This window comes from Pollachius pollachius, assembly GCF_949987615.1.
Source record: "Pollachius pollachius genome assembly, chromosome: 16".
Classification (NCBI taxonomy): domain Eukaryota; kingdom Metazoa; phylum Chordata; class Actinopteri; order Gadiformes; family Gadidae; genus Pollachius; species Pollachius pollachius.
The window spans coordinates 8,854,547-8,872,906 of NC_136949.1; the positions used below are offsets into that span (position 1 = coordinate 8,854,547).

General features: G+C 44.2%; 1 protein-coding gene across 1 annotated transcript in view; it reads left to right on the top strand.

Moving 5' to 3' along the window:
* Window positions 1-1,405: 1,405 nt before the first annotated feature.
* LOC307088298 (low density lipoprotein receptor adapter protein 1) overlaps window positions 1,406-18,360 on the top strand; it is a gene marked incomplete at both ends in the record, with an annotated part of 32,828 nt that continues 15,873 nt past the window's right edge. The window contains 2 exons of the mRNA XM_079754150.1: window positions 1,406-1,490; window positions 16,641-16,783. Of these exons, the coding sequence (XP_079610276.1) occupies window positions 1,406-1,490; window positions 16,641-16,783 (228 nt within the window). The remainder of the gene's footprint in view (window positions 1,491-16,640; window positions 16,784-18,360) is intronic.

The following is an 18,360-nucleotide window of genomic DNA, read 5'->3' on the forward strand; positions in this document are numbered from 1 at the left end:
TGTTTTCTTTATTTTTTTAATTCTGGGAGACAGGATTCGCTTTCTCCTTTTTTTTGTGGGTCAAAAAGCGCAAAACCCATTGCAGTATATTACTGAAGTTAGATGCAGCAAGAGCTGCAAACTTTTTTTCAAACAAAACAGCTGCATGATTTACTTGCTGTGTATCCAGGTTAACCCATATATGCAGCACACGCACACAAAGACACACAGACACACGCACACACAGAAACATAAAGCAGACACAAGTAGTAGGCTAACCCTGCTAGCAGTACCTAAAAGTGCAAAAATCTAAAGAAAAAGCCTCTTAAATACTCACGGAGCACCAAACTAGTACTTCTAATACTACTACTACTACAACAGCATGCCATTCCAGGCTATTCTGTATAACCCCCTTCTAGTGGAATCATGGGAAAACACATGATTTGTTAAGCTTCCTGTGTGTGAAATGATCTCAACAGACAGAGATGTGCTGAAATAAAGATTTCACCATGAAGGTTGATTACCATGTGTTATGTGTCACGTGAATGACATAATTCTCCTGTTGCATTTTTCTTTTCTATGTGTCAATGTGTGTATGGATTCACGATGAAAGACGTCAATGTGTCCTTGATTTAGTTATACTGTATACTATTTCTCTGCAACCTTCTGTCATGAGATTCCATTAAGGCGCCGCGCAAGTATTGACTTATTTAAACAGCAGGGGGCGCCAGTATACAGGTAATTTTTCCTGTTCTATTAATTTTCCAATGTCCTGACAATGTATTAACAAAGAATTCTGCCAATCCTTATTAATAATTAAATAGCATTTTCTTCAACAATGATAAATTCTTACAGTATACAGAGCAACCAATCACATTAAAAACGAATTTGTCTGGCTTATCTAATTTAACATTAATTCAATACAAATGATAAAATGTGGCCCTTTTTTTTAAAATGAGCCCCATCTTCTTGAACTGTATTTAGCAGTTCATTAGTTTAGTAGTTAATTGCCAATTATGTTAAATGACCAAAGATTCGACCCTTGAGCCACAATGGAAAAGGGTGTGGTCACCACTGAAGGGGGCGTGTACGCCATTGAAGAGGGCGGGTCTATCTTAGGATGACACGCCCTCTGTAGATGGGCAGTCAGTGTGGTGCTGCAAAAGTAGAAGCGTGCGATGTTCGTTGTGTTTGCCCGTACGATATTCCGGAGGGAGGGACACTGATTGCCCATAGTAAGGACACTTATTCTTTCTTTTAACGTTTCGAAGTGTGTGTGTGTGTGTGTGTGTGTGTGTGTGTGTGTGTGTGTGTGTTTGTCTGTGTGCTTCACCCGACGACGTAGTTTAGCCCATTCCACTTATTTAGTCTGTCTGTGTCCAAGGCAAGGAAAGTGGTACCCACCTGCCGAAGCACACACCTCAGTATGGATGCTCTGAAATCAGCGGGGAGAGCAATCATAAAGAGCCCAGGAGTCCCGCGACATACATGGGGAACTTCAAAGCACGAAAGTAAGTGTATACCTTCACCTTGTGATTCAGATGCTTGGTTTGTTTAGTCAAACAGTGGCATGCAACGAAGCTCTCCCTCAATTGAGAAGGCTGACAATCCATGGCACCAGCTTGTCCTACAAGTGTTTACAACTGGGGCATTGAGCTGCAGTTTTTCATTATATAGTAGCCTACATAATCTTCACACATGTTGATTGACAGTGAAACCTTTTTTTATTTTTTTTTATTAAGCTGCTTTTGTGTGGACTGCCAAAATAAGAAAGTTAATTCAATATTACCCCATTTCTCTACATCCTCCTGAAGCTACAATAACTTAAAGCATATAGACTGTATAAAACCTAAATAAGTCAGACAATGACAATAACTCTAGATATTTGTTTTCCCCCAGGCAAACATTTATATTTAATTATTTCACAAAAAATAATATCGCCGCACATTAATTATTGGCAGTATACGATCTGTCTTGTGCATACTAGGGTGATGTCTTTATGATTCCCTATAAACACAATGAGGTCCCTTGGCTATGTATGCTCACATCCATGCATGGAAATAAGTGTGTGTGTGTGTGTGTGTGTGTGTGTGTGCTCTGCTACTTGGTGGTCAAAGATTTAATTTTTGTTTTTGAATGCCATGGCGACACCAGCAATTTACAAGTAGACACATAATGACCAGTATCAATTCACAGACATGCGTGTCAAGTCCTGGCTTATTGATTTGGGAAGCTCACTGTCACTCGTCGTTCACACTGCGACGTGTGAAATCTCACAATTCATAACATGTGCCAAAAGACTTGACACTCGCCAGGGAATACACTCCATGAATCAATGATTTAAGTCAAGTGGGAGCTTTGAATCTGCTGGGATTTAGATCTGTTTTCTTTTGGATAAGGGTTTTTAATGAAGCCTGGCTGTATTGAGACATATTTATTCATATTTACATACAATGCATGATGATTGGTGTTTGGTTCACAGGTTTTTGATTATGGCGTATCATTTGCGTGATCAATTGTCACACAGAAAGGAGAACATGGTAACACTTTATTTCATATATTATTTAATGCAGTAATAGGCATTATTATATAGCATAAGCATTGGGTAAGCTTTAAGATGGGTTAGAGTTAAACCCCTTACCATACTAAATAATATTTTAGCCAACTCCAGCCTACCGTAGCTAACACCATCATCATTAGTAAACATGAACACCATTGGCAAATGATTACTAATAATAATAATAATTATTGATCAGTTTTTTATAGCGCTTTTCTAAATACTCAAAGACGCTTACTAGACATTAGTAAACTGTTAATTCATTTTTAGTTGATGCTTATTACTGCATTACCTATCGATAAATAATCGTAAATCGTACTATAAAGTATTACCGAGAACATAATAGAATACTTGTGAAATAACTTTCCCCTCTGTATGCAGTGTCATTCGTGGTCTAGTACGCATACAACCGTTTCCCCTCATTGCAACATCCACAATCTATATTTTTGTAATTCCAAGTCGGTTTTCATTTGCTGTCAAAGTTAAGACTGAGCTGCATTGTCATTGTTAGGAAGGAGCAGCCATGTATTGTGGTGGTTCATCCGTGGTTGTTATTGCTTCTAGAAGAAAAGGTTTCTGGCTTGTTTGAAGACAGCCAGGAGAACAGAGACAAGTCAGTGTTGCGTAGTTATCCCCCTTCCAAAGCCGGCTGGTGATGACTAATGACAGAAACCGTTCACAACTGTGAGGCACACACACGCACGCAAGCACTCACTCCAATGAAGCGCACGCGCCTCACAGAAGTCGATCTGGAAGTGACAGCTGATGTGGAGAAGCTGCCTAGCAGGCGGTCCTAGTGGATCAAGAGCACATCTCCATGCCAAACATGTGGAGCAGTGGCTTCAGAGCGGCAGAATGCAGAAGAGGCTTTCCAAGTCGCATGGCTTCCTGGCCTGCCAGACTTTCGGACACATCAGGTGTGATTGTGGCTGGTGTGTCATGGGGGCTGTTTTGCATAAAGTTGAATTAGCATTCTGGACGGTGTGTGTATTGGCTGAATTTGAGGAAAATATATGCAGCCACAAATTTGGATGCTCCGATTCCTCCTCCCTCACCAATTAGGTCAACATCTGTTCAATAACCCCTGGATCCTTTCAATGCCCCTTCATTCAAACCCTGACGGCCAACATCCACAGGCCGCCACTGCTGTTCACAAAACACATCAGTCTTAATCAAACAGGAATAGATAAAGGATTGGGTAGAAGTTGGGATACATAAATAAATCAAATGGGGCTTCTTCCTCAGTAGCATACTTTCTGAGGCTGAGGTCATGAAGAGAGAGACGGACAGGGGCATGTGCCCTGGGTGCTGAGGACAACTGCACACATGTTGGGTGGCATGGGGATGCTGTGTGGAGTTATTCAACTGGAAAATGGTTTAAGGCCCGGCTGAAAAAAACATTGAAACTTTAGTGCTGTTAATGTCTATTCATGCTGTTTAAGAGGACTTTGCATTCCACTTTAAGACCAACTATATTTTTTACTTGATTAACTTTAACCTCACTCAAGTACTCGTTATGAATTTTTAATACACATTTAATGCAAGCAGTGAAGCCTCAATGTGGTCTCAGAACTGTGGCTTGTCTTTGTCGTTACACGTATACATTATATAATTTACAGCAAGTACACTGAAGTAAGTACAATATTATTCATATTCTTAGCTTGATCTGTTGAACATATCTTTTAGTTCTTTCCTATTTATATCCTATCCTATTGGGATACAAATATATATAGCATCATATCCCCCTTCAAGGACACTGAGGACACCGGCAGTGCAGAGCACAGCGATAACGAGACCCAGGTAGATTGAACTGTGAGTGGGAGCAGCGTACGCCCATGTGCAGCTATCAAACCCTTCCCTGGGAGCGCAGGAACCACACAAACTGAGTGACGTACGGATGCTGCAGTGGCAGTTGGTGAGGCCAATTATCTTCCCTCCAACTCCGCAAATGAAGCCCCCCGAAGCCGTTAGTCCCACTCCCCTCAGAATGAGGTTTGGATGGGGGAGCAGGAACAATATCCTCCAGTAATAAATACAGTGGAACACATGGGTGAGGAGGAGGAGGAGGAGGAGGAGGAAAGGTAAAGGCTGAGGAATGGAATGGAGGTGGGGGGTGAAGAGAATGGAATGCATTGGAAAGAAAGCATAGTATAATGTAGGGTATGCATGATGTAGGGTAAGGGTAATGGGGTTGTCAGCGTTGGTTGACTCCCAGCTCAAAGGCTACTGGGTTTGATCCCCCATGTCCTCAGCCTCATTGCCCTAATCGCCCTGCCCTGCATGCTCCTTAAAGACCTTGAAGATGCTTTGGATAAAAGTGTCTGCTGAATGACTATGTGGTCAATTGTAGTATTTCTGTTCTTTTTCGTAACCAATGAATTAGGCTCATCTCTTGGTCTACTGGTTGTCTTATGGGCTGGTCATTATGGTTTACCTTTTTTTTTGCCTAGTTTTGCAGCATTTAAATACCGTCCCAATTCTCGACAGCTTGAGTGCGCGTGGGTAGGATGGTGGTTTGGAAAGAGCTGATTCTGAGGTATTGTGAACAGGATGTCACTTCACTGTCCAGAGACTGCTGGGTTTTTACAGTGTGAATAGCAGAAGGAATCGTCGCGTGGTGTGAAATTGAAGCTTAGTAGGAGTGGGGATTGGGATTTCAAAGCATCCCTTGTTATTGTGCTTAGTGCTTACTATTGTCCTTCTGTCTTCTGCCGACTCAGCTGAAAGTCTCCATAGGTAAGGGAGCGCGTGCAGAGGTCAAGGTTTCATGGTAGCATGTACCCAATTAGCCCATTCACTTGCCCATTTGACCTCTATTAGCAAACGTTGGCATGCTAATGCACGAAGTAGGCCTGTTTAGGGGTCAGCAGGTCCAGCAGTTATGCTTAATGCCATTGCATCCTCTGTCTCAAATTCACAGGTAGGCTTTGCCAGCATTGACATTCATATTGGTATTTGAATAAACCTTTTTGTTGCAATAGTGTGTGTGTGTGTGTGTGTGTGTGTGTGTGTGTGTGTGTGTGTGTGTGTGTGTGTGTGTGTGTGTGTGTGTGAGTGTGTGTCTGTGTCTGTGTGTGTGTGTGTGTCTGTGTCTGCATGGCTGGCTACTCAATAGTGTAGCCAGCCACGCATATACAGAATTGGTGAATATATGAACTATTCAACTCTGTTAGCAACTGTTCCATTAGCAACTGCATAAATTTGTACTTTATAACTGCTATTTATAGATGCTATTTGACTGTTTCAACCAAACATTCATCAAAACCACAATTGAGTGGCCTGAGTTGCATTTGTTTGCCGGAATCTAAAATGTGTATTACTCATTTGCTGCGGAAAGAACATGTCTGAGAGAACAAAGCTCCCGCAGCCCCGCTTTCACTCCCTTTCTGCTCCCTGAAGATACTACTTAGGTCGGCCTAGTGTCAAAGGGAGATGTTCTCCTGTGACAGCTCTGCTCATTCTCTGTTCTCCCCTCCATACTCGTTAATTTCAGTGTTTCCTCTCGCTTCCCCCCCACTACAGGATTTCTGTACTTCGGTGCATTTCAACCCCACTGCACAATTCTAACTTGCGTTATACAACCATTTGTCTGGATTGTTAAATGCCATTTGCTATCCAAGTGAAGGTTTCTGTAGTAAATTCCGGGCCATAGAGAGCCTAATATTCACATATTGTTGGCCAAAAGGGAAGCTATTATTTTTTTATAAACACGTTACCCCTTCAACGTTTTACCCCTCATACTCTGTGTCACATAATGTCTGTACCCGAGGCAGTGCTCAGCTTGGGACTCACTCTTTCTGGATGCTACTTATCTTCTATTATCTGTAGTCATTGTCAGTCATTTTGTATGACAGTATCTGGTAAATGACAAAATGACAAAATGTCAAATGGAAAAAAGCGTTCTGACTTAATAAAAGGTATTTATATTATCATTTTGGATTTTCTTGCTGGAGTAGACCTACTTCTTGAAAATGCTTGAAAACCATTTCTGAACACGGAAAAAACCGACTTCATGGTCAACCTGTAAATTGATTCTGTTTCAACCTTGAGAGCAAATGGATTCTCAAACAACAATTTCATTTCTACCACAGATGGTCGATAATATCTCTCTTTTCTCCGTAACATGTTGGCACCTATTGGCCAGGGTTCACCCGGAACACTTGTGTTGTGTGCGGCTGCGTCTAACAGAATATTGATTAGCAAAACTGCTTACTGCTCATGTTATTAAAACTGGAGCACGTCACTTTGATGCTGAACAGAACCAATCTGTTCACTTATGGATTGATTATCTTTCGTGAGGCCTTTGGAGAGTTCCACGCCCGCAGAATGAATTGAGGCTGATGTTGGGTTGCATCCCAACATTTAACCCCTTTTAACATTGTTTGTTTTTGCATACACCCTTATCCAAATCGACTTCTACTTTTTTCTGATACGTTGTCAATAAGCCAGTAGGAATTAATAAACACTTGTTCAAGGGCTTCTAGCAGGTAGTCATGGTTTTGACCCAGAACCTTTTGGAAGGGAGCCTTATCTAAGACAGGACTGGAAGAGAGGTGCTGGCTGTCTGTCGGGGGTATCGATGTGAAGATCTATGAGTGGCCCTCTAATAGTTGTGATTATTGATTTTTATTGTGTGTACACCACCCCCACCACCACCACACCCCTTTCCTCCACCCTCAGTTGATGGTCTCTACTTGTCATACCCTCTCTCTTTCTTCTATCTACACTACCCTTTAAGCACCACTCCTTTGTGTTCTGGCCCTTTATGTTTATAAATCGTGTGCCTTCTCCCTCACATGTGTTTTTTACTTCTTTTTTTTTTTTCTCAGATCCGGTCGTTTCTCAGACCTGCAGTGAAATTTGCAACATAGGGAGTTTTGTCAAGAGACACATTCGTTGCATCGCATTGCAGACACACACACACACACACACACACACACACACACACACACACACACACACACACACACACACACACACACACACACACCTTCTCTCCTGTAAAACACACAGCTGTTGTTGCATGCGGCAGTGTGTCGTGATGCTTGTGGGGCAGCTGTGAAAAGGTATATTATGAGCCTCTGATACAACACTGTTTTAGAAGAGGTATTTTCTGCTGTTACTTTAGTGTTTGTGTGTGTGTGTGTGTGTGTGTGAAAAGGATCCAATAAGAGCGACACAAATAGAGATGCCGCAAGATCGTCAGAGGAAGAACAGCAGATGTCCCCCTGTGTGTGTGTGTGTGTGTGTGTGTGTGTGTGTGTGTGTGTGTGTGTGTGTGTGTGTGTGTGTGTGTGTGTGCGTGTGTGTGTTTGTGTCAGCAGGACCTTATCCTCCACCATCGGGGGGACTGCTAAACATATTTACCTTCCTCCTAGGAAGAAAAACACCTCAACAAATACAACACTAACACAAATATAACACTTCCTCCACCACATGTGACACATCTGATGTGAGCCTTGCTTCGAGACCAAAGCCACACAAATTATGATGCGATTTAAACACAGTGACACGTACTCTCTCCCTGTCCTATGGGTAAAGGTACTGTGCAGTATCTATACCTCTGTTCTTATCCTCCCACACTCTCCTTTTCTGCTGTCGAAGCACACATCCATGCATTCATCCCCTCATGCATCAAATGGGGAAGGATGTTGTGTCTTGGCTAGGGTGTTCGACCCCCACCCGCCCACAGGTACAGGCTTTGATCCCCAATGTCTGCAGCCTTACCTAGAGCCATCCTGGAGCAAGATGCACTGGCTACCCTACCTACCTCCTCCTTGATGACATGTATCTAAAGTTAAAGTTGTTCATCGCTCAATTGTAAAATCGTTGACCTTCACAAACTAAACACTTCCCCCCCCCCCCCATCCTTCCAACCCTCCGCTGAGCAGCGACTCCCTTCAGTAAAGATCACAACACCCTGTTCTTTCATAAGCCTCTCCCATAAACAGCACTAATTGATTTGTAAAACCATATGAATAAGCTTTCGGCCAACGGAAGAGCAGTTCTGACAAGGTAGGTTAATCAAAACCTCCCACCCCACTCCCCCACCACCTGTCATAGATTAATAGTTTTATTTAAATCGGTTGATGTAGTTTAATTGTCTCAGTGGCTGTATGATTTGTTCCTGTATGTTGTTATCTTGTTGTGTATATTTTGTTCTCTGGCTTTCCTTCTTAATGTGATGGATCACTATGTTTATATACACCCGTTTACCTATTCAAGTCACAACTACCCAGCATGCACTGCGATGACGCAACAACACCTTTATAAGTGTAAACAAAAAGTGAACGCTTGAGTCATCCCAGAGAGAGGCCGTCAGACGCTGTGTGTCGCCGCAGGCTGTATCTCCCTCCATCCAAACATTAGCCAATCAATCACTAGGGTCGAGTGAGCGGTGTGGACTGTTTCATCCACAAACATCCTTGGTTCCATCGTATTAGGAAGGATATTCCTGCGGGAAGCCTCTGATCGACACTGACCCACAAACACACACACACTCTCTTAGATCAGATCAGCCGGATGTCATAGGGAAAGGTTAGCTCCAAACTGCGCTGCATGGTAATAGATTTAGAAGCTTATGTTGTCTGTTAGCTCTCCAACTGTCAAAACAAAGTGTTGTTGTGCCAGCTCCTTTAGAATAATATAATATATATTTATATGTAATCTAATAAAAAGTATATTCATAATAATATTTAATATTAATAATTAATTAATAATAAAAGAAGGCGCTTATCCCCATTGGTGTTGCTAACCGTATTTCCGCGCTTACGACCGCACCAAGGTTAAGTTCGCTAATTATTTCATGAATGGCGTGCCTAATGAAATGAGAAAAGCGTGTACATCGCTGACAAAGAGAGCTGAGATGAAAGAAGGTCCCAGGAGCCACTGATCTTATCAGCGGAAACGAGGGCGAGTACAAAAACAAACACCAACTGTTTGAATTGCTAATGAAAACCATCTTTCTGCCGTGCGCCGTGTGCTTTATGAGCAAACAGCCACCAGCAATGCTTTATTCACCCCAGTCGGAGAGCGCTGTTGTTGCCTGCATTGTTCTTTGTTATACAATATTGTGTCACAGAATATTCAGGAGTGTCATGGGGCAAAGTATCGCACTGAGCATATGCTGCACTTGTTTTGTGTACAGTCCCACAGAGTGTGCATACAAAGCAGCAAGGAGAGACAGATCTGAGGCACCTTAGCAGTAAATACAGGCAATTAAGGAGCAGGTGAGAGGCTGAGACATCTTGCTGAAGGAAGCAAGCAGGTAGGTGGCATTGGGGATCAAAACAAAGGCGTGAGCCAAGGTGAGTTAATCAAATGCCAAATGCCTACCCTCCCCAGCTGGAGAGACTAAAATGTTCCCCAGATTTATCATACAGAACCATGAATAACCATCACAAAGAAGCAAACCCATCAAATATATATAAAGTGTATGCTGAACTGAATCCCAGTTCTATTATTACTCATTAACTATTAATTGGATTGCCGGATCAACCTCGATCTTCAAGAGCTCACAGACAGTTATTAAAGCATTGCTATTATGGAGACACAAGGCAAACCTACTAAATAATACAACACGTATGGAATAACAGATGCCCCGGACAGGTTTCATGTTATCTTAATAGATCGGTTTGTTTTCGCATTGTGGGATATGCGAAAACATCCATCGCCTCTCCTGTGCGTTTAGATCATTAGACGAGAGAAAAGTAGACTTCTGTAGTCCACTATGACGGCACTCTTTTTTATGGTCCACCATCATACTGTTGTGAATGGAGATAATAATGTACTGCTTGCAGTGATGTGAATGCTTTCCTCGTGCAAGAGATAAGTATGAGTTCCTCTCATGGCTACGAATCATTAGTATGATGACATTTCATGGAATTAGCCAGTCCGTGCGCGTATATACAGGACTGTCTGTTGAACCATTAGGCAGTCTCTTCTTATACGCAGGGCCATCACTTGAGACCTTTCAAACCCTGCCATCACTTTTTGGCCAAAAGTGTATCATAGGTCCTCAATCTCCCGTGACCCCATATGCATAACATGTGACCCCGGGCGGGGCCTGACCCGGAGGTCGGGAACCACGGCTCTAATGAGTGTGCGTGCTCGCCGGTGGGAGAGACTCACAGAGGGTATGTCACGGCCTATGATTAGCATAATGACTCAAGCCATGGGGCAAATTAACACATAATGCAATACTGGAGCCGCTTTCATGTTCTGTTAAGTATCCCAGAAGATGTGTCCACATTACAACAGTCCTTTTCTTCTCATTGTTATTGTAACAACGGCGACTGGTTCGTATTCTTTGGGGTGTTATTTCCGTTACTGTGTGTTTTTACATTTGACATCTTCAAGGCATGCACACCCACACTCTACTACTTCAAGTGCTGAAACCCGAGGCAGGGAATTCAACTCGCCTGTCAATTAGAGCAAAGTCATTTGTTGACATACTTTGAGGTATTTGTTTGAAGTGCTCTCTGCCAGGAGTGAGTGTGGTGCATCACAACGTGTGCGACGTGTCAGAAGCAGAAGGGCGTTGTCAAAACTGTCACTCAAAAAAAACACATTCGCTGCCTCTTTATATTGCCGACGCAGCCCCCACCCCCCACCCACACAGCGTTGTTGATTGGCCGAGGAGGTCTTTTGAGCTCACCGGGGCATATACCTGGTGATAAGTTGCATCATATATCAGGGCAGGAGGTTTTATTTTCCCATTAATGTGACAGCACTTGAAGTCTTCGTGAGTAAGATGTATTTCTAGAGGTTATTAGTAAGGCTCCTGTCAAAAGTTCCAGAGTATATGTGCACTAACTTCTTCATTAAAATTCCGAAATCAGTTTTGACATCTGTGTATGCATGCACACACAAAATATTTTTGGAATCTTTTTTTTATTTGTGTACTTTATTTAGCTGTATTCATTGGCTTGCTAAAGTATCTATTCATTCGTAAAGAGACTTGCATTTTTGGAACATGAATTTGAATGCTTAACTTGCTCCCCATATACAATATTACTGGTGTTGTCATTTCAATTTTCTGGAGGCTGAACACTGACATTAAACTGACCTTTAACAGGTCAGATGTGTGTGTGTGTGTGTGTGTGTGTGTGTGTGTGTATGCACATTTACACACGTTAATACCACAGACTGCAGCACAAGTGTGCAGTGTGAAACACCAAAGTGTAGCTCAGTGTAACAGACCAACAAGAACACAGAATAAATAGACATGCCAGCCATCCTCACTGTCCTTAAACATGGAAATGTTTATTGTGTTATTTAAAATATGCAGATGTCTAGCAATCTTGACATGATTGCCATGCTTGTTGGCATTTTGAAATGTTTGTTGTCACTGCCGCCCGAGCTCAGCCTAAGTGCACCGCGGCACAAGAAGACATTTAATTTGGATGCTTGTTGTTGGGTATAATTGCCGTGGTTGCCTAGCGACATCAGCTGGCTCGATAATGCCGGGCCGCTATCTTGTCGCCTTTGTTGTTGTTGTTGTTTAAATTGTGCTGGAGAGAAGCATGCAGCGGTGTGCGGCAGCAGTCACGTCCATCGGGTGTTTGAAACATAGGGAGTTTTGTCAAGAGACACATTCGTTGCACACACACACATCGTGTGTGTGTGTGTGTGTGTGTGTGTGTGTGTGTGTGTATGTTAAGGTCTGACAGCAGTACACCTTTTGAGTCCTGAATATGGCAGTATCGCCAATAATACATCCATAATGCATTCTGATGTACAAGCCCTATAGTAGAGAAGATATACTGTCTGTCAGACAGCAGGATGGCAACTTGGCCTCACTTTCCTTTTTCCTTCAGGCATTATCTGGAACACACACACACACACACACACACACACACACACACACACACACACACACACACACACACACACACACACACACACACACACACACACACACACACACACACACACACACACACACACACACCACACACACACACAGTCCCGTGCACCTTCCTCCTTCTCTTGCATATGTGGCCTATTTCCCATCTCAGGGTGTGTGTCCTACATTGTTCCAGCTCTTCGGGATATGAATAAAGGCACGATAAAGGTGATTACACGTCGGATCTGAAGACAGCGACAGAACGGATGGAGGCATTGGTTCGACTCTCTCCTTTTGAAATGGATGTTCTGTTTTTAAAAGGCAGTGTGTGTGTGTGTGTGTGTGTGTGTAAACCCCATTGAATCTCTGGCCTAATTAGGGTCCAGCGGGAGGCATAACAAGAGGGGGGAGCAGGGAATGATGCGCTGGGTGCTGCAAGGGCAAATTGCTTGTCTGGCAACCCTCTGAGATTAATAGTAATGGTGTGGGTGGGTCGCTGTGGCTGTGTGTGTGTGTGTGTGTGTGTGTGCGTGGTCGGCAAATGCATGCTTAGGAGTTCATTGTGTTTTTCTTTTTTCACGAGTCCACGCTGTGTGTGTGCCGCGTTCGGAACAAATTGGAGCAGGGCGTTGTATTTTTTATACGTTGATGATGGAGTCATTTAACGAGCCCCCCATCTAAACGGCTGTGTAGTCCAACCCCGCTCAGCGCCTCATTGTTTATTGAAAGCGTCAAAGGGCCCCAGTGCTTTGATTTGATACGAGTCTATTCCGTGGATGCCGAACAACCAGAACTTAAAACGTGGTTTTCCTTGTAGTTGCTTGCTGTGCAGAGTACTTCTCTGAGGAACAGGGTGTGAAAGTGTCGCTGCTCAACATCAATTCCACTTGTCACAAACTGGTTCATGTCACTGAAAAAAAAAAACGGGGGGTTCACGCAGAAGTCTTGAGTCAAAAGTTCGTCATGCTTTCCTTTTTTCTGAACCACCATAAATAATTGAAAACCCAGTGAAAGACATGCATGTCTGAAAACATGTTGGATATTAGTTATGGAGCAGCAAATGTATGGGGTAGTGGAGTGTGTGAGTGCTGAGATAGAGACCATTAGGCTGCTGGAATAACACAAGAGACAGAATGACACAAAAAGAGAGAGCTTAAGTTGCCTTGAACCCAGGCTTCTAAGGTGAGCCATACATGAAGACCCACTTTCCTTTCGGACACGCACGCACGCACGCACGCACGCACGCACGCACGCACGCACGCGCACACACACACACACAAAACACTGCGTGTCCTTCAAAGAAAGGCTAATCTATCACAGTAGTAGTAGTGGCTCAGTGTGTATCAGTGCGAGAGGGGGAAAAGAAAAAAACAGTGAGGTCAACCATATTTCCAGGCTGGTGTTTTGCGCTTCAACAGCCAAAAAATCCTATTAGTCGCGCTCCGCTCGTCGCTGGCGCTTGTATCTGCCACGCTACCCTCTGTAGTCCAGTGTTGACGCAGAGATGGGGATTTATTAAATATTTCATATTTTGTCCCTTATTTCCTGGAGGAGTTGCAGGGTGGGGGTGGGGTCTTGGGTGCTATAGAAAGCCTGGAGCATCAACAAAAGGCCTTTTTCTAAATAATAATGTGATATTAATGTGAGGCGTCACCAGGCACAGATACCGACCCCAGCAGTCGTTTTATCTGTTTTGGGCCGAATCCTTTTGTGGAGGAAGAACAGAGGGAGACTTTTGACCCAGAGAATGGCATGGCCTTGTTAATTACATTTGGGTATTTTTTTTATTTAACTGATTTATATTTCCAATGCGACTTCCAGTGAATTCAAAATTCCATGTCATGTTAGGTAGGATGTTAGGGTACCCTGCTCTAGAAGGCCGAAAGGTAGGTCTTACAGACATTTGGGACTGAACCCACAATCTCTTGGCTGGGAAGCAAACCCCATGGACACCACACTATGGCCCACTTCATAAAGGTGTAAAGGCAGAGCCTCAGACGTTGTTATGAGAAGGAGTCTGTGTCTGTATGGGCTGCGGAAGGTGCACCTTACAGCCGGAAGGCGTCATTTCATGCTCAGAGTGCCAGGATTATCTCCCTTTGAGTGGGACAAAGCTCTGTATCAAGCTGTTTTCTACCCCGAGGATGAGTACTGTAGAGAAACGCAATTACATTTCTCAAAATGTAGTTCAGGACAGGCCAACGGGCGGCTTAGGGTGTTTGACGTTTAACTCCCAGCCAAACCGTTCTGGGTTCAGACCCCTGTGTCTGCCTTCTCCATATAGGCGCCCTAGAGCAAGATGCCTCGATGCCTATCTGCTCATTAATGACAGGAAGGCAAAAATAAAAACTCTTTCAGTTGCCTTGCAAAATGAACAAAAAGAAAAATAGTAAAATTCCACTATGCGTCACTAGAGCTATCAAGAAATGACATAAAGTCGATTATTCAAACTCTTCAGGATCATTCTCAACCATCCAACGTGGGAGGACTTCCGAGGCCCCCGCCTGCTCAGAGTCCAAACGGAGCTCCGCCTCTCCGAGTGTCCTTCAGAGGGGCGGGCGTTTCCTGCTGAACCACACCAGAGGCAGGCCTCGGAAGCCGCCTGTTAGCAGCAGTTGTTGTTTCAGATTGAATAATTTAGTCGTAGAAGGGGGGGGGGGGGGGGGGGGGGGGGGGTGCAGTTAGTGGTGGTGGTTCTCCGTCGTCCTCCCCCCCTCCCCCCAGCAACAGATGGCTCGGCCCGGGCAGAGAACCTGCTGCTGCCAGAACACTGCAACAGAATGTTGGACAACCCTCATCTCTCTCTCTTCCTCCCTCTCTCTTTACACACATCTCTCTCTCCTGCCCGCTCACTCTTTGTACCTCTCCCTCTTCCTCTCTCACTCTTTACTCATCTCTCTTCCTCTCTCTCTTTGCACGTCTCTCAATTCCCCTCACCCTTTGCCCGTCTCTCTCTTCCTCTCTCACTCTTTACTCATCTCTCTTCCTCTCTCTCTTTGCACGTCTCTCAATTCCTCTCACCCTTTGCACGTCTCTCTCTTCCGCTCACACTTTACCCATCGCTCTCTCCCTCTCTGTCACCCTTCACCCTTCTCTCTCTTCCTCACTCACTCTTTGCGCATCCCTCTTCCATACTCATTCTTACTCATCTCTCTCTTCCTCTCAGCCTGTGCCCATCCCTCTTTTTCTCCCCATTTTCTCTCTCTCTCTGTCTGTCTGTCTCTCTCACAAAACACTCTATGTCTGAATGTTTTTCTGAATAGCTGTCCTGACTGCATTCATGACAAAGTTGCACCAACAAGATGCTTGTTGCTTTGGCAACAACAACAACAACAAAATTTGGACTGTTGCAGTCACATTAAACACACGTATGCATGGATACATATGGTGGCATGACCTCGGGTACAGGTGCAGCGCATTCCTCCCCTGCAGGGCTTCTTTGTCACATGGGGAGGGATGTTTGGAAGGTTTCCACATTGGCAGAGTTCTTACCCATCCACCCCCCCCCCTCCCCTCCCAACTCTATTAAACATGCCCTTTAGGCAGCAAGCGCATGAGTAAGCTGGTACCTGTGGGGGCGGGGGGTGATGGATGAAACCTGCAGCATCATGTGTGGCACTGCAGCGGTGGATAATCACGGTGTGGGTTGAGCTGGAAGCCACCAGTACCTTAGCCTGCAAAGGTCTGCTTGTGCATAAAGCCCTGTGGATGATGGTTGTGTAGAAGTCAATGAGCCAAAGCAAATGCATATTCTATCATGTTCCATCAGGCACTTTTAAAGTACTTGGGTTCATATATTACTGGGGCAAACAGGCATTGCGTAACACAATTCAAACAAATTCTGGCAACCAAGAACACATCATGTCTGCTCAAATATATTTCAGTGTTCTCAATGTGCTCTTTAAACCAAAAAATAAAGATAACTTCTGTCTCTGTCTCTGTCTCTTTCCCTTCTCTTCTCTTCTATATCTCTGTCTCTTTCTTCCTCTTGCTTTCTCTTTATTTTCTCTTCGCCTCCTTCTCTTCTCTGTGTCTCTCTGTGTCTCTCTCTCTCTCTTTCCCTTTCTTCTCCTCCCTCTCTTCTCTGTGTCTCTCTCTGTCTCTTTCCCTTCTCTTCTCCTCCCTCTCTTCTCTGTGTCTCTCTCTCTTTCCCTTCTCTTCCCCTCCCTCTCTTCTCTGCGTCTGTCTCTGTCTCTCTGTGTCTCTCTCTCTTTCCCTTCTCTTCCCCTCCCTCTCCTCTCTGCGTCTGTCTCTCAGAGCTGCCGGAGAACTGGACCGATACCAAGGAGACTCTGCTGGAGGGTATGGTGTTCAACGTCAAGTACCTGGGCATGACCCTGGTGGGCCAGCCCAAGGGGGAGGACATGGCCGCCACCGCCATACGCAGGATCGTTGCTACGGTGAGCCGCCCCCCCCGTCAGCAGTCAGCTATCATCCGAGGGCCAGATGCCTCGCTGTACCCTGCTCCATACTGACGTGGTTTGAAAAAGTGTCACTAAAAAGTAATCTTTGTGTTTTATTCTGTACTATTTTTAGAATGAAGTTATGGGTCGAGTAACTCTGGAGGATGGTCACCACCCATGTAGGAATCGTTATTAAACAAGTTATTTTTATTATAATATTTCACCTTTATTCAATAAGTCTCATTGAGGTTGTGGCCACCTCCTATCCAAGAGAGACCAGACATCCGCACAAATCACAAAAAGTACATGACATGTACGAACAAATGACAGCAACATTATACACCGAAAAAAGGATTAAGATTAGAAAATAACAAAACAGGTCGACCTAAATGGCAGAACAGCCATGTATGTCGGTAGACGGAGACCCACGGCCTACCTTCTGAAGCTCTTCTTCACCGAAGTAGGATTTGGACTCAAGTCCGCACTGCTCAGTGAAAGCAACAGAGCGTTTGAGTACACCTCCGGCCTGGCAGATTTGTTCCAGGTCTCTTAAGGCTCTGTATATGGACCGTGAGGTGTTTCTCCTCATTCCATTACTTACAGCCGTGTGGCCATTTGAGATAACAGATAATGCTGTTGTTCACCCATCCGTGGGAGGGCTAGAGAGTGTGAAAGTGCCACTATCAGTGCGTCGACGGTACACGTGCACTAGGACCGATCCCAAGAGGAGAACCCGCAACCAAGCTCCGCCTTTTTCCTTGTCGGTCCATGACAGCGCATGGTGCGGTCTGCTTATTTATGCTTTTATTACGTTCTCCGTTCTTTAATTTGCTAGGGGTTTGCTGAAATATCTCGTTTCATTTTCCCTTTTATTTGCTTTTTAATTGCGAACCAAATCAGTTTTGTTTCGAGAATAGCTTGTTTCGAGAATCTGCCGTTTGGAAGATTTATCTTTGTATTTATCATGCCCCATTCTGTATCAATCACAGCTATAAGCCTATTCGGATGTCCAAGGTTAAAAGGCATAAATACCTCCTTGAGTCTTATAGAGAGATGTCCCTCATGGATGGAATGGCTCATGTTGTTACATTAAAGTATTATTTGAACTCCCCTATGGATAGAAATACAAAAGAGCTTGTAAATTTGCAATTGCTTGGGTGCTTTGTAAGAAGCATCGTGCGCTTACACGTATCTATACCCCTGCGCTCTCAGAAAAACACACACACACACGCACACACACAGGCTTGTTCTTTTTGCCCTGCGACTGCTGCCGTTTTACGCAGATAATGTTATGATATATTTTTATGAAAAAGTAATCTCACTTCAGTCCTCCACATGCTCATTTTGCTGTATTGTCAGTCCCTGCTTGTGTGTTGGGAGCACGGCAGAATATTGCTGCTCCATCCCTACTCCACTCCCCAAGGCATTCAGGCTCCACCAGTAAGACATGGCACCGTTTTTCTTGTCCTTGGAAAGACCTCCCCCCCCCCCTCACTCTCTCTCTCCCCTGCCACCTTTTTATGTCACTCTCTCATCCGTCAAACCTTCTGTCGATCCCTCTGCAATAACATAAA